Genomic DNA, 16,930 nt, shown 5'->3' on the forward strand with positions numbered 1-16,930 from the left:
CCGGAGCCATCCACAACGCCTGGTACAACCAGAACTACTCCAACAAGACCAACACCTACCGATAGCACAATGTCGTCAGCCTCTACTCCGGAACCATCCACGACACCTGGTACAACCAGAACTACTCCAACAAGACCAACATCTACTGAAAGTACTGATACCACAATGTCGTCAGCCTCTACTCCGGAGCCATCCACGACGCCGGGTACAACCAGAACTACTCCAACAAGACCAACATCTACTGAAAGTACTGATACCACAATGTCGTCAGCCTCTACTCCGGAACCATCCACGACGCCTGGTACAACCAGAACTACTCCAACAAGACCAACATCTACTGAAAGTACTGATACCACAATGTCGTCAGCCTCTACTCCGGAGCCATCCACGACGCCTGGTACAACCAGAACTACTCCAACAAGACCAACATCTACTGAAAGTACTGATACCACAATGTCGTCAGCCTCTACCCCAGAACCATCCACGACACCTGGTACAACCAGAACTACTCCAACAAGACCAACATCTACTGAAAGTACTGATACCACAATGTCGTCAGCCTCTACTCCGGAACCATCCACGACACCTGGTACAACCAGAACTACTCCAACAAGACCAACATCTACTGAAAGTACTGATACCACAATGTCGTCAGCCTCTACTCCGGAGCCATCCACGACGCCTGGTACAACCAGAACTACTCCAACAAGACCAACATCTACTGAAAGTACTGATACCACAATGTCGTCAGCCTCTACTCCAGAACCATCCACGACACCTGGTACAACCAGAACTACTCCAACAAGACCAACATCTACTGAATGTACTGATACCACAATGTCGTCAGCCTCTACTCCGGAGCCATCCACGACGCCTGGTACAACCAGAACTACTCCAACAAGACCAACATCTACTGAAAGTACTGATACCACAATGTCGTCAGCCTCTACTCCAGAACCATCCACGACGCCTGGTACAACCAGAACTACTCCAACAAGACCAACATCTACTGAAAGTACTGATACCACAATGACGTCAGCCTCTACTCCAGAACCATCCACAACGCCTGGTACAACCAGAACTACTCCAACAAGACCAACATCTACTGAAAGTACTGATACCACAATGACGTCAGCCTCTACTCCAGAACCATCCACAACGCCTGGTACAACCAGAACTACTCCAACAAGACCAACATCTACTGAAAGTACTGATACCACAATGTCGTCAGCCTCTACTCCAGAACCATCCACGACACCTGGTACAACCAGAACTACTCCAACAAGACCAACATCTACTGAAAGTACTGATACCACAATGTCGTCAGCCTCTACTCCGGAACCATCCACAACGCCTGGTACAACCAGAACTACTCCAACAAGACCAACATCTACTGAAAGTACTGATACCACAATGTCGTCAGCCTCTACTCCAGAACCATCCACGACACCTGGTACAACCAGAACTACTCCAACAAGACCAACATCTACTGAAAGTACTGATACCACAATGTCGTCAGCCTCTACTCCGGAACCATCCACAACGCCTGGTACAACCAGAGCTACTCCAACAAGATCAACACCTACCGATAGCACAATATCGTCAGCCTCTACTCCGGAGCCATCCACGACGCCTGGTACAACCAGAACTACTCCAACAAGACCAACATCTACTGAAAGTACTGATACCACAATGTCGTCAGCCTCTACTCCGGAACCATCCACGACGCCTGGTACAACCAGAACTACTCCAACAAGACCAACATCTACTGAAAGTACTGATACCACAATGTCGTCAGCCTCTACTCCGGAGCCATCCACAAAGCCTGGTACAACCAGAACTACTCCAACAAGACCAACATCTACTGAAACTACTGATCCCACAATGTCGTCAGCCTCTACTCCGGAACCATCTACGACACCTGGTACAACCAGAACTACTCCAACAAGACCAACATCTACTGAAAGTACTGATACCACAATGTCGTCAGCCTCTACTCCAGAACCATCTACGACGCCTCGTACAACCAGAACTACTCCAACAAGACCAACACCTACCGATACCACAATGTCGTCAGCCTCTACTCCAGAACCATCCACGACACCTGGTACAACCAGAACTACTCCAACAAGACCAACACCTACCGATAGCACAATGTCGTCTAGTATGTCATCAGCCTCTACTCCGGAGCCATCCACGACACCTGGTACAACCAGAACTACTCCAACAAGACCAACACCTACCGATAGCACAATGTCGTCTAGTATGTCGTCAGCCTCTACTCCGGAGCCATCTACGACACCTGGTACAACCAGAACTACTCCAACAAGACCAACACCTACCGATAGCACAATGTCGTCTAGTATGTCGTCAGCCTCTACTCCGGAGCCATCTACGACACCTGGTACAACCAGAACTACTCCAACAAGACCAACACCTACCGATAGCACAATGTCGTCAGCCTCTACTCCGGAGCCATCCACGACACCTGGTACAACCAGAACTACTCCAACAAGACCAACACCTACCGATAGCACAATGTCGTCAGCCTCTACTCCGGAGCCATCTACGACACCTGGTACAACCAGAACTACTCCAACAAGACCAACACCTACCGATAGCACAATGTCGTCAGCCTCCACTCCGGAGCCATCTACGACACCTGGTACAACCAGAACTACTCCAACAAGACCAACACCTACCGATAGCACAATGTCGTCAGCCTCTACTCCGGAGCCATCTACGACACCTGGTACAACCAGAACTACTCCAACAAAACCAACACCTACCGATAGCACAATGTCGTCTAGTATGTCGTCAGCCTCTACTCCGGAGCCATCTACGACACCTGGTACAACCAGAACTACTCCAACAAGACCAACACCTACCGATAGCACAATGTCGTCTAGTATGTCGTCAGCCTCTACTCCGGAGCCATCTAAGACACCTGGTACAACCAGAACTACTCCAACAAGACCAACACCTACCGATAGCACAATGTCGTCTAGTATGTCGTCAGCCTCTACTCCGGATCCATCTACGACACCTGGTACAACCAGAACTACTCCAACAAGACCAACACCTACCGATAGCACAATGTCGTCTAGTATGTCGTCAGCCTCTACTCCGGAGCCATCCACGACACCTGGTACAACCAGAACTACTCCAACAAGACCAACACCTACCGATAGCACAATGTCGTCTAGTATGTCGTCAGCCTCTACTCCGGAGCCATCTACGACACCTGGTACAACCAGAACTACTCCAACAAGACCAACACCTACCGATAGCACAATGTCCTCTAGTGTGTCGTCAGCCTCTACTCCGGAGCCATCTACGACACCTGGTACAACCAGAACTACTCCAACAAGACCAACACCTACCGATAGCACAATGTCGTCTAGTATGTCGTCAGCCTCTACTCCGGATCCATCTACGACACCTGGTACAACCAGAACTACTCCAACAAGACCAACACCTACCGATAGCACAATGTCGTCAGCCTCTACTCCGGAGCCATCTACGACACCTGGTACAACCAGAACTACTCCAACAAGACCAACACCTACCGATACCACAATGTCGTCAGCCTCTACTCCGGAGCCATCTACGACACCTGGTACAACCAGAACTACTCCAACAAGACCAACACCTACCGATAGCACAATGTCCTCTAGTATGTCGTCATCCTCTACTCCGGAGCCATCTACGACACCTGGTACAACCAGAACTACTCCAACAAGACCAACACCTACCGATAGCACAATGTCGTCAGCCTCTACTCCGGAGCCATCTACGACACCTGGTACAACCAGAACTACTCCAACAAGACCAACACCTACCGATAGCACAATGTCCTCTAGTATGTCGTCATCCTCTACTCCGGAGCCATCTACGACACCTGGTACAACCAGAACTACTCCAACAAGACCAACACCTACCGATAGCACAATGTCGTCTAGTATGTCGTCAGCCTCTACTCCGGAGCCATCTACGACACCTGGTACAACCAGAACTACTCCAACAAGACCAACACCTACCGATAGCACAATGTCGTCAGCCTCTACTCCGGAGCCATCTACGACACCTGGTACAACCAGAACTACTCCAACAAGACCAACACCTACCGATAGCACAATGTCCTCTAGTATGTCGTCATCCTCTACTCCGGAGCCATCTACGACACCTGGTACAACCAGAACTACTCCAACAAGACCAACACCTACCGATAGCACAATGTCGTCTAGTATGTCGTCAGCCTCTACTCCGGAGCCATCCACGACACCTGGTACAACCAGAACTACTCCAACAAGACCAACACCTACCGATAGCACAATGTCGTCTAGTATGTCGTCAGCCTCTACTCCGGAGCCATCTACGACACCTGGTACAACCAGAACTACTCCAACAAGACCAACACCTACCGATAGCACAATGTCCTCTAGTGTGTCGTCATCCTCTACTCCGGAGCCATCTACGACACCTGGTACAACCAGAACTACTCCAACAAGACCAACACCTACCGATAGCACAATGTCGTCAGCCTCTACTCCGGAGCCATCTTCGACACCTGGTACAACCAGAACTACTCCAACAAGACCAACACCTACCGATAGCACAATGTCGTCTAGTATGTCGTCAGCCTCTACTCCGGAGCCATCCACGACACCTGGTACAACCAGAACTACTCCAACAAGACCAACACCTACCGATAGCACAATGTCGTCAGCCTCTACTCCGGAGCCATCTACGACACCTGGTACATCCAGAACTACTCCAACAAAACCAACACCTACCGATAGCACAATGTCGTCTAGTATGTCGTCAGCCTCTACTCCGGAGCCATCTACGACACCTGGTACAACCAGAACTACTCCAACAAGACCAACACCTACCGATACCACAATGTCGTCTAGTATGTCGTCAGCCTCTACTCCGGAGCCATCCACGACACCTGGTACAACCAGAACTACTCCAACAAGACCAACACCTACCGATACCACAATGTCGTCAGCCTCTACTCCGGAGCCATCTACGACACCTGGTACAACCAGAACTACTCCAACAAAACCAACACCTACCGATAACACAATGTCGTCTAGTATGTCGTCAGCCTCTACTCCGGAGCCATCCACGACACCTGGTACAACCAAAACTACTCCAACAAGACCAACACCTACCGATAGCACAATGTCGTCTAGTATGTCGTCAGCCTCTACTCCGGAGCCATCCACGACACCTGGTACAACCAGAACTACTCCAACAAGACCAACACCTACCGATAGCACAATGTCGTCTAGTATGTCGTCAGCCTCTACTCCGGAGCCATCCACGACACCTGGTACAACCAGAACTACTCCAACAAGACCAACACCTACCGATAGCACAATGTCGTCAGCCTCTACTCCGGAGCCATCTACGACACCTGGTACAACCAGAACTACTCCAACAAGACCAACACCTACCGATAGCACAATGTCGTCAGCCTCTACTCCGGAGCCATCTTCGACACCTGGTACAACCAGAACTACTCCAACAAGACCAACACCTACCGATAGCACAATGTCGTCTAGTATGTCGTCAGCCTCTACTCCGGAGCCATCCACGACACCTGGTACAACCAGAACTACTCCAACAAGACCAACACCTACCGATAGCACAATGTCGTCAGCCTCTACTCCGGAGCCATCTACGACACCTGGTACATCCAGAACTACTCCAACAAGACCAACACCTACCGATAGCACAATGTCGTCTAGTATGTCGTCAGCCTCTACTCCGGAGCCATCTACGACACCTGGTACAACCAGAACTACTCCAACAAGACCAACACCTACCGATACCACAATGTCGTCTAGTATGTCGTCAGCCTCTACTCCGGAGCCATCCACGACACCTGGTACAACCAGAACTACTCCAACAAGACCAACACCTACCGATAGCACAATGTCGTCAGCCTCTACTCCGGAGCCATCTACGACACCTGGTACAACCAGAACTACTCCAACAAAACCAACACCTACCGATAGCACAATGTCGTCTAGTATGTCGTCAGCCTCTACTCCGGAGCCATCCACGACACCTGGTACAACCAGAACTACTCCAACAAAACCAACACCTACCGATAGCACAATGTCGTCTAGTATGTCGTCAGCCTCTACTCCGGAGCCATCCACGACACCTGGTACAACCAGAACTACTCCAACAAGACCAACACCTACCGATAGCACAATGTCGTCTAGTATGTCGTCAGCCTCTACTCCGGAGCCATCCACGACACCTGGTACAACCAGAACTACTCCAACAAGACCAACACCTACCGATAGCACAATGTCGTCTAGTATGTCGTCAGCCTCTACTCCGGAGCCATCCACGACACCTGGTACAACCAGAACTACTCCAACAAGACCAACACCTACCGATAGCACAATGTCGTCAGCCTCTACTCCGGAGCCATCCACGACACCTGGTACAACCAGAACTACTCCAACAAGACCAACACCTACCGATAGCACAATGTCGTCAGCCTCTACTCCGGAGCCATCTACGACACCTGGTACAACCAGAACTACTCCAACAAAACCAACACCTACCGATAGCACAATGTCCTCTAGTATGTCGTCAGCCTCTACTCCGGAGCCATCTACGACACCTGGTACAACCAGAACTACTCCAACAAGACCAACACCTACCGATAGCACAATGTCGTCAGCCTCTACTCCGGAGCCATCTTCGACACCTGGTACAACTAGAACAACTCCAACAAGACCAACACCTACCGATAGCACAATGTCGTCTAGTATGTCGTCAGCCTCTACTCCGGAGCCATCCACGACACCTGGTACAACCAGAACTACTCCAACAAGACCAGCAACTACTTCTTCCTCCCGAAATCCGTCGTCTACTTCTTGGACAACAGTTACGAATAGATCAACTACAAGAACAACACTTTCTTCCTCCATATCCTCAACGAATCGAACGACAGTTAGGTCAACTTCTAAAAGTCCTATGTATACACCTTCATCTACTTCTGCTAGTACAATCTTATCGAGTCGATCGACATCGTCTTCTTCGAAACCATCGACTGCACCCGATTCAACTGTTACTAAAACAACAACTTCCCCGAGCACAACACCTTCTTCAACCGTGACGTACAGCGAAGGAACAACAACAATATCTTCTAGTAAAAGACCTACCAATACTCTTCCTTCTTCTACGTTTAGTACTATGTCGTCTTCTTCCAGAAGACCTGCAACTACCTCTGCTACAACAGTTACAACTCGAAAAACTTCGAAACCTTATGTTGACAACAGCGAGAGTACCATACCCTCGGTCATGTCGTCTGGTGAAGAATCTACGGATACTCCGCCTACTACCATTGCTAGCACAATATCGTCAAGTGTGTTGACATCTTCTAGTTCGAGTGAACCGGTTAAACCTGGTTTAACAGTTACAATACGAACAACACCTGCTTCCTCAAACAACTTATTTAATGCACATTTTTTCCCCTCGTTTGCAAATGCAATACCTTCATATCCCTCCCCAGTAATCTGGCAGCAAATAACAAACAACAATAACTCACTTATAAATCCATTGTCATTTCAAAATGCAATACCTGGGGTTGCCTCAGGATCTTCAATATATAATAATCCAGTGCAAAAACCAACTATTAACACTGTTCAAAAACCGTCGAAACCGCAAATTTTGTTTCCATTTTTGTTTGCAAGACCAACAACGAAAAAGCCAATAGCAAGTAATGTTAAACAAATTAAAAAACCGAGCAAGGGAAATTACATCCCACACTGGTATCCAGGTATAGCGTTGAAATAAAATGGTTTATAACTTCACTACTAAACTTTTAAGAAAATATACAAGAACAAACCATGATAGAATACGTTGCTTCGAAATGTTTTTACTCTTGAATGCCTTTTGTATTGAAAATTCACCTCGAAGCCTGTGTACTACCAGTTAGCATGATTAAATCGTGATATTTGAATAAATTTATAGAATGTAAGTAATTTATATATTAATCAGCTAGTATGATTTACCCAGATTCAGACACCCAGTTTCAATAAAAAAATTGAAGAATATGCAATTTAAGGAGTAGAAGTAGCTGCCCCTACGATTTTATCACAAACTTCGTTTCTTCTTACCTGACGTAATAGTTAAGATCTACCATATCAATCATTCGTTTGGATACTAATGAGTTGATTGGTTTATCAATATACCAGGATAAACAGCTTTGAGTATCAGGGACTCGATCCTTGCTAGAGTTCAACACCTGACAGGTATTTTTTGGTAAAATAAAACAAGGAACTATTTTTTCAGCTTTCGTATTGTTTTGTAAAAGTGACAGTAAACGTGCAAATGTTGATGTGTACAACAAATATCCGCAGTAAGCGATTCCGTCTTTTTTTTCTTCTTTGGCACATATACCGGTATTGACCTATCAGTGACTTATTTAATACCCATAGCAGGATAATCACTGCTATGTATTGAGGGCTCGGTCCATAACGGGCTTAAACCCAGGACGGACGCGTAGTTAAGTCTTGCTTGTTGACGATATTACCACGGGACTGGCAATACCTACTGTACAAACATTTGCAGTACGATAGTACTTTTAATTTGACTGCTCCATGGACTTTTTGTGATACAAATATTCGATTCGACATGGTTCTCGGATATTGTTAGTCCTTGTAAGCAAAATTTTCATAGACCTTGGACTAATTAGAAATTACAGTTTAGCGTACCAACGGCTCCAGAACCGGCTCCGGACTAACGGCACCTGTTGTACGAGGCTGGCAAATTTTTCGGTAGCTTTAACCTGACGGAAAGCTGTTGAACAAAAAACGGTCACCATTTGAGTCAGGTAATGCAAATGACCTTCGTTCTGTTAGATATACCAAACCAGAGAAAAATCGAGTTCTCTAACACGGATCATAATAGAAAATCAGCATTTTGATACTTTTTCTCAAGCACTCGAGTCACATAATTGGCCCTATACTCTCCCGATTTCATGATCTCGCAAATTGCCTGCTGCTGTAAGCGTTATGTTTAAAATCTTTACTTTATTTAAACACTTATTAAACATACTGTTGTGGGCAGCCGTGCCGACCCCTGGACTTGCCGTGGCAGTTGCGCTGCCACCGGTCAACCGGACGACAGTGTACACGCACACTGTCGCACACACTAAGCAGCGCAAGGCTTAGTGTGTGCCGGGTCCAGGGGTCGGCACGCACGGCTGCCCACAACAGTAAGAGTGTATGTGTGAATGTGGAGCACATACTACATCTCCCCCGCTCCTCCCTCTCCTGGAACTCTTGCCATTACAGTCGTTGCTGCTAAATTTTGACTCTAACTCATCTATTTTTGTCTCAAAGGCACCAATTTTTGACAGCGTGTCACGATTTTTGCCTCAAAGGCATCAATTTTTCACAGTGCGCATCAATTTTTGACTCGAAGGCATCAAATTTTGACTGTGAGTTAAGCGCTTTATTTACAAAATTTTACGTTATTTATGAAACTGTGTGTTTTGAAATGATTGAAATTAAGTTAAATAGTGAAAAAATGTATTAATAGAATTTAAAATAAAGCAATTGTTTTGCCAATTTTGGAAGTTTCGATTGAGTGAAAATAATTGGCATGTATTTTTTACACAATTATTGTATTTTTTATTAGATATGGAATAACAAATGTTAAAATTTTGCTTAAATACCTTATAAAATTGTCATGATTCCTACAAGAGTCAAAAATTGATGACTTGCACACAAAAATAGGCGCGTTAGAGTCAAAAACTGATGCGCACTGTCAAAAATTTATGCCTTAGAGGCAAAAATTGTTGCGCACTGTCAAAAATTGATGTCTTAGAGCCAAAATTAGGTGGCAACGACTGTAAGTCCGTGAGAGAAGGAGGAGGAGCGATGAAGGAGCATCAGCGTTTTGCTCTCTATAAAAAAATAAGTCCAAAATTGTCTGCCTTTGGGTACACCGGTGGACAAAAAGATAGGAAAAAAATTTGTTGTGTGTTTTTTGCGTGCAATAGGTGTGTCATCGCCAACAGTTTTTGTTGTTGTTAGTATGGTTTAGAGAGGCTTTGGCTCCTGCGGAGTTCGTTGGCCTCTTATCGCCAACAGATCGAGGCGTATGTTGTTGTTAGTATGGTTTAGAGAGGCTTTGGCTCCTGCGGAGTTCTTTCGTCTAACGTTCGAGGCGTACTGAATTTGCAATCGCTGTTTGTTTGCCTTTTATACTCGCATTTGTGGTGCGCTACTTATCTGAGTTTTGAGTAACGGCAGCGTTTTTCGGTAGTATAAAAAGAGATCCAAACCGTGTTGCGCTTCATTCTTCACTCAGTGGTAATGGTGAAAGTTTGCGATTTGAAAATTCCACAAGTTCTTCATGGGTCGCGGAAAGCACTGCACTCCAGAGGAGCGGAAACATATTCAGGGTTTGTATCTTGAGAACGTGCCTATCAAAACCATCTGCAAGGCGTTCGGCCGTTCGCGGACGTTTGTGGACAACGCCATTCGTAGCTAGGCTACGGGTAAATCCACAGGTCGTCCGCGAAAAACAACGGCTGACGTTGACGCGCAGATGGTTGAGATAATCAGGGCGGACCCTTTCAAAACTTGCAATCGTATTAAGCAGGAGCTTAGATTGCAAGTTTCGGCGAAAACGGTGTCGCGCCGTTTACACGCCGGTGGGTTCTGTGCCCGGAAACTACGAAAGGTTCGTAAGCTAATGGCGCACCACGTAGAAGCGCGCATTCGGTTTGCCGAAGAGCATTTAGCTGCATCCATCTTTTGGTGGAGCAAAATAATTTTTTCGGATGAGTCCAGAATCAATCTGGATGGTTCGGACGGCACTAAATACGTCTGGCGCCTTCCTAAACACGCGTATCATCCAAAAAATACTATAAAAACCCTAAAGCACGGAGGCGGCCACGTAATGGTGTGGGGTTGCTTCTCCTGGCACGGCCCGGGTCCTTTGTTCCGTATCAAAGGGACACTGAACTCGGAAGGGTATAGAAACATACTACGTCGTAAGATGTTGCCACACGCCCGACAAAAATTCGGAGACGAAGAGCATTACATCTTTCAGCACGATAACGACTCAAAGCACACATCGCGATTAGTTAATTGTTTTTTGGCAAACGAGGATGTGCAAGCTCTACCGTGGCCTGCGTTGAGTCCAGACCTCAACCCGATTGAGAATCTGTGGTCAACTCTCAAGCGTCAGCTTAAGAACAAGCATGCACGTTCTGCCGATTCGCTATGGAGACGCTGCAAGGCTATGTGGAAACGCATAGACCGAAGCGAATGCCGTAACCTCATCGGCGATATGGCCCTACGCTGTGAGGAAGTGATAGCGAATAACGGTCAACACATTAACCGTTAGAATATGTTTCCGCTCTGTGGAACACCGCAACACCACCTCCCAACAACCACTTAAACAGTCCTTTTCAGGGCTACCAAATATTTCCGACAAGAAATATGTTTTTCGGTCACAGAAAAAAGTTCCTATTTTTATGTCCACCAGTGTACCAGTATGGGTTCTGAGATAGGGCCCCATCTCAGGTCCATAGTTTTACCCATTCATCTCGTTTTGGTCGTTTGGGTAGTAGCTGTTTTGCCCATTATTATTCCACTTAGTCTAAAATTCAAAGTCTCTATAAAAAAATCTAAAAACTTAGACCAAACAAAACATCTATAGAATTTATCGCTTTAGATACTTTGCTCTCATCGGATGTTAAAGATTGGTTTTCATGATGAACATGGGCATTTATCGTATTCATTTATAAAATAATCATTATGTGTATCTAACCACCGGTGAGTAGTATTGTGCAATGCAGCTAATAGGAAATATTTCACCGATCCAAGCGCTAGAATAGCTTCCACGTAACCTACACCCAATTCCACATAACCTTTCGATATAGGGGAACTGGGGGTAGTTTCGACACCTTAAGGTTTTCCCCTGATTGCAATACTTTTGCCAATGTAAACAGTTTAAAAATTCGTCTGTCCTTTCTAGCTTAATCTTTGCTACTAACCGCGTTTCGCGATGGCGCCCTGTTCGTCGATCAGCTGTGCTACTTGACCCTATTTGACCTGCTCCCGAATTGGCCCTAATTACGGAGATCTGGTTGTCGCACAATCTAATCGTGTTGTCTCTCTTTGTGAATCTTGTACGCCATCTGCCGGGTATTTTGGATATTTGATCGAGTTGTCAAGTCAGCTTAATGTTTGTAAACATTACTGTTCCCTGTCCGATCACACGCGGTCGATATCGTGCCAACACCCCACCCCATGATCGGCGATAAATTTATACGCGAGCGACAGTTGTAGAAACGTTTGTGAAAAGCTACTCAAAATAAACGGATTGCTACATCCGTAGCAACATTTAAAAATTCGTGCTAAACTTTCTAACGCAAGTTATTTTTATAAAAGTGTTCGCGATGACCAAGCGCGGATTTGATTGTGGTGGCTGCGAGCGGCATAACACCGTGGAAGATATGGTGCCTTGCAAAAAGTGCAGAAAGTGGTACCATTACGGGTGTGTCGGCGTCACTGTGATGTCAAAATCTTGGTGCAATTTGTGTGTGATGAAAGTGGCAAAGTGCGAAGCTAAGGAGATGGGCCGTCTAAAGTCCTCTAAGGAAGCCATTGCGATGACTGGGGTACCTGCTGAAAGCTGCGAAGGCGACAAAAGTGCCAAAAGAGCAGCACATAGCGAGGGCGAAGCCTCGGCGAATAAGCTGGCTACAGAGGAAAAAGAGCTCACTACATTCCATGCCGCAAAAAGGCCTCCTACCACAAATTCACCGACAACAGCGCAACACAAAAGGTCTAGGCAAGCGGCACTCGAAAAGCTTATGGAAGTGCAACAGCAAGAACGGGAGATGGCCATAAAAGAGTACGAGCTCAAAATGGCTAACCTGAAGCTCGAACATTTAAAGATTCGGCTTCAGCTCGAGGAAAAAAAGGCATCAATTCGATATGTGACCGATGCACGGATCAAGCATCAGCAACAGCAGCATCAGCAGCAGCAGCATCAGCAGCAGCAGCATCAGCAGCAGCAGCAGCATCAGCATCAGCATCAGCATCAGCAGCAGCATCAGCATCAGCAACAGCACAAGCAGAAACAGTGTACGATAGCAGTGAGTGATGGTGAAATTGGTGAGCCCGTTAACATCGAAATGGTAAATGTGAATCCTGCGACAGTAGCAGTCGTGGACACGTCAGTTTTTGCCAAGTATCCTGAGATGGCGCGGCGATCCACGCAATCACATAACCTTCCGTCGGATCACGTACATTCCCTACTAAACTGTCATGTGCGACACAACACATTTCTCCATGAGACGGTCCAATCTGGAGGAACAGAATCATTGACAAAAACTTGTGCGTCGAGACCCACGGTGCCGAGGGTACCAATCCGCGAAGTCACGATTCACGAGCATGGACAACAAAATACCAGCACATTCGACCAAGAACCAGCGACCGTACTGAACTGCGAAGTGCGAACAGAACTGGCACGAAACGTCGGTGTAACCAGAAGACCAGGATCACAGGAGAGCAGCTGCGCGGTAGGCGTAACGAAGGACGATTCGTTTGGAAGGCGGCGGAACTTGGCAATTTCGGCGAGCGGCAACGGCACACAACACGAGTTTGCCAACACTCGTTTCACAACACAGCCAAGTTTGCCGCTTGAAGAACCGTACATCAATTCACTAATCATTAATTTTACTCACTTTCAGGGACTGTCGATTCTGCCGTTCCTGAAAGGGGAGTCAAGGTTAATGATCGGGACACTACACACCGATTCGATGGCACCAACTGGCAACATTGGTGACCCTGTAGCTGAGCGAAGACGATTGAGAGGGACAATATTTGGTTCCGGCAACCGTAGCGGGACCGAAACTATTTTCACTACCTTTTTCAAAGATAGATCGCAGCATAACATGCACCGCATTACATTCGTCGATAGGGTTTGTCTAAAAGAAAACAATAAGCAAGTTAGAAACCAGTATACACACACACTCACCTATCCTGATACAAATGAGGTTAGGTTTACACCATTCGCATTGCGTGCTAGGGATCAACTATATTTGCGTATTATGCGTATAGATAGCGGTAGAGTAAACAAGCTTAAATTCGTTATATTTTCAGGAAATCAGCAACAGTTGATTGAAGGTTTGATAGCAGGGAAGCGCAGGCGCGACCGTCTCTAAGGTGCTGTGAGGAAGGTACACCAAGCGCACGATGTGCCAAACAATGGTGAGCGGTGCAACCAGCGCTTAATCAGGCGACCTTTGATAAAATTTTACGTCTCCACAATTGTGTCGAGACAGAGGGGACAGATATCGTGCAGAATTTTAGTAAATCCTGTTTCACGAAGGATTCACGGGGTGGTGACAGGGAACAGTCATGTTTACAAACATCGGTCGATATCGTGCCAACATTGCTAGTAGACATCGAAAAAGCTTTTTTGATTCATTATGTAACATCCTTACGTAGAAACTACGGTTCCTGGATTGATTTTGATAATATTTTGATAAAAATAAAAAAGTGTGTTTTCGTTGCATCACGACTACAGTGCGGGTAAGATCGACACCATGATGCGGTAAAATCGACACCTGGTAGGGTGATTTCGACACATTGGCTATAATTTCAAAATAACAAACTCTGATGGCCGGTTGTTTTTCATTGAAATTCAGCAAAGTATTTCATACCAATTTTAAGAAAAATTAACAGAAAACATTATTCAAATATGCGAAAGAAATGAAATTACAAGCAAGAACAAAAATTTCATTACAAATAGCATCGGACCAGACTGCTTATAGTAGAAGCTGCGGAAATAGCATCTGGTTTACCAAATGAATGTTTAAATTTGTTTTAAAAAATAACCTGGAAGACAGTATCTTCCGGTAATCTTCTTCTGTTTTTTCATAAAATCGAAGGGTGTTCAATTTAATTTTTATCTGCCAATCAAAGTCGAACATCGGTCAATGTGATTCCATGCCAGCTTTTTTTTTTCTTCATTTAAGCCTAAACCGGCCTAAAGTAAACCTAAAATATGTTCAAACCCATTACAATATTAATTTTAATAAGCCTAAACCATATATTACATGTACATGTACATACACATATACAAGTTATGAAGATAAACGGTATGCGTCCGTCTGCTTCGAGTGCTCAACTCCGAATGCTCTATATTTCTCTTCAATCTAATCCTTATCCTAGTATAATCATGTTCTTAACACTATCGCTTACAAATGTGTGCGTAACGGCTCCCCTTTCAGTTCCAAGCGTTCTCGCTTGGTTTTAATGAATCCTAACAAATAACATTTCATTTTTTTATCCTTGATTTATGAACCTTAAAATCAAACGAATCCCTAAATGTTAGTTCATTATCTTGTTTTACTTCAGAAGCTTTAAATGGTTCTTTATCTTTCGTATTTCGTTGCGTAACTCTTACAAATACTTTCTCCCCGGGCCTTAAACTATGCGGTAGTTCTCTATTCTTATTTCCATTTTCTATTAATTCTTTTTGTTTTTGAAGTCTTACTTTTACATTTGATTGCAGTTTGTTGAAGCATTCTAATATTTCATCCGTATCGGTTTTTCCTTGAACGTTGAAAATTAATTCTCTTGGTCTGTAGCCTGTAACCGAATGGATAGTATGATTATAAATGTCAACTAGTACATTGATCTTATCGAAAAAATTATATTACATTAGTACATTGATAATTCCAAATTATTGTATCTTCTATTTAATGTTCTATACAATCCTATGAAGGTTGAGTGGAATCTTTCTACTATGCCATTGGAATTGCTTCCACTGGATGGATTTCTATATTTAGATCTTGAAGAAAACCAACAAAATCTATGGATACAAAAGCCGGTTCTTGATCATTTATTATTAATTTGGGTCTCCCAAATATCCTGATATGATCTGTGATAGCCTTTTTAAGATCTATAATGGTTCTTGTTTGTAAAGGGATCACGTTTGCAAATTTCGAAAATGCGTCGACAATTGTTAACATTTTATTTCCTTTTAAGAAAAATATGTCAATATGGACCTTTTCAAACGGTTTGATGGCATAGTTAGAGCTGCGAATCAATCTTGGAGGATTTCTGTCATATTTACTTTTCCTACAAATGCTCCAAGTATGAATGAATACTTTAATTTTTTAGTCCATAGATGGAAAAAAATATTTGCTTAGAATTTGTGCTTTGTTTTCTTTAATTCCTCGATGCGCATATTCATGGGTTTTCATTACGATATCATCTTGCTCTACTTCTGATTTTATATCTGTTAACAAGGTTAAAGAGATGTAAATTTTAAATATCTTGTTTTCTGCAAAGTTTTTTCTGTACGTCTCTTGAATGAGCTGGATAAGTGAATTGGGACAATGAATACAAGAAGTACCGTTAATTTTAACTTTTTCTTTAATAATGTGGACAATATCTTCCTCAGAATATTGCGGCTTTGAAATTATGAACCTATGGAACTTAGGGAAAACTTCTTCATGCGTTTCTGCTACATTGAAGTCAACAAGAAAAATCAACTGATTTTTGAAGAGATTCGTAGGCTTTTCTGTGATACGTATGTAATGATCATCACTCGTGTCTGCCGAGTGTATTGTCATTTCATCGTTTGTTTCACCGTTCAACTCATTTAGATCCTATCTTATTTCCTATTTCATTAGATGCAAAATTTGGTCTTATTCTGGACAAAGCATCGGCCACCACATAAATTATAAATTATAAATTGTTTCAAAATCAAATTCTGTTAGAACTAGATTCCATCGGACTATCTTTTGATTTAAACTTGATGAAGCATAAATCAATGGGCGATGGTCAGTAACCAACTTAAACTTCCGACCGTATAAATATTGTCGAAATTGTTTTACTGCCCAGACAATTGCGAG

The 16,930-nt window shown here is 44.5% G+C and overlaps 1 protein-coding gene across 1 annotated transcript; it reads left to right on the plus strand.

Moving 5' to 3' along the window:
• The first annotated feature begins 958 nt into the window (after positions 1–958).
• Positions 959–15,244, plus strand: LOC125907216 (salivary glue protein Sgs-3-like). The gene is made up of 2 exons (XM_049608260.1): positions 959–1,525; positions 15,240–15,244. The coding sequence occupies exons 1-2, from the start codon at positions 1,030–1,032 to the stop codon at positions 15,242–15,244; spliced, it is 501 nt and encodes a 166-aa protein (XP_049464217.1). The 5' UTR covers positions 959–1,029.
• The last annotated feature ends 1,686 nt before the right edge of the window (positions 15,245–16,930 follow it).

This window comes from Anopheles coluzzii, chromosome 3 (genome assembly GCF_943734685.1).
Source record: "Anopheles coluzzii chromosome 3, AcolN3, whole genome shotgun sequence".
In the NCBI taxonomy this organism is placed as follows: Eukaryota; Metazoa; Arthropoda; class Insecta; order Diptera; family Culicidae; genus Anopheles; species Anopheles coluzzii.

Bases quoted from the DNA above. Each gene is read 5' to 3' on its own strand.
- LOC125907216 (XM_049608260.1), top strand. From the start codon at position 1,030: ATGACGTCAGCCTCTACTCCAGAACCATCCACAACGCCTGGTACAACC.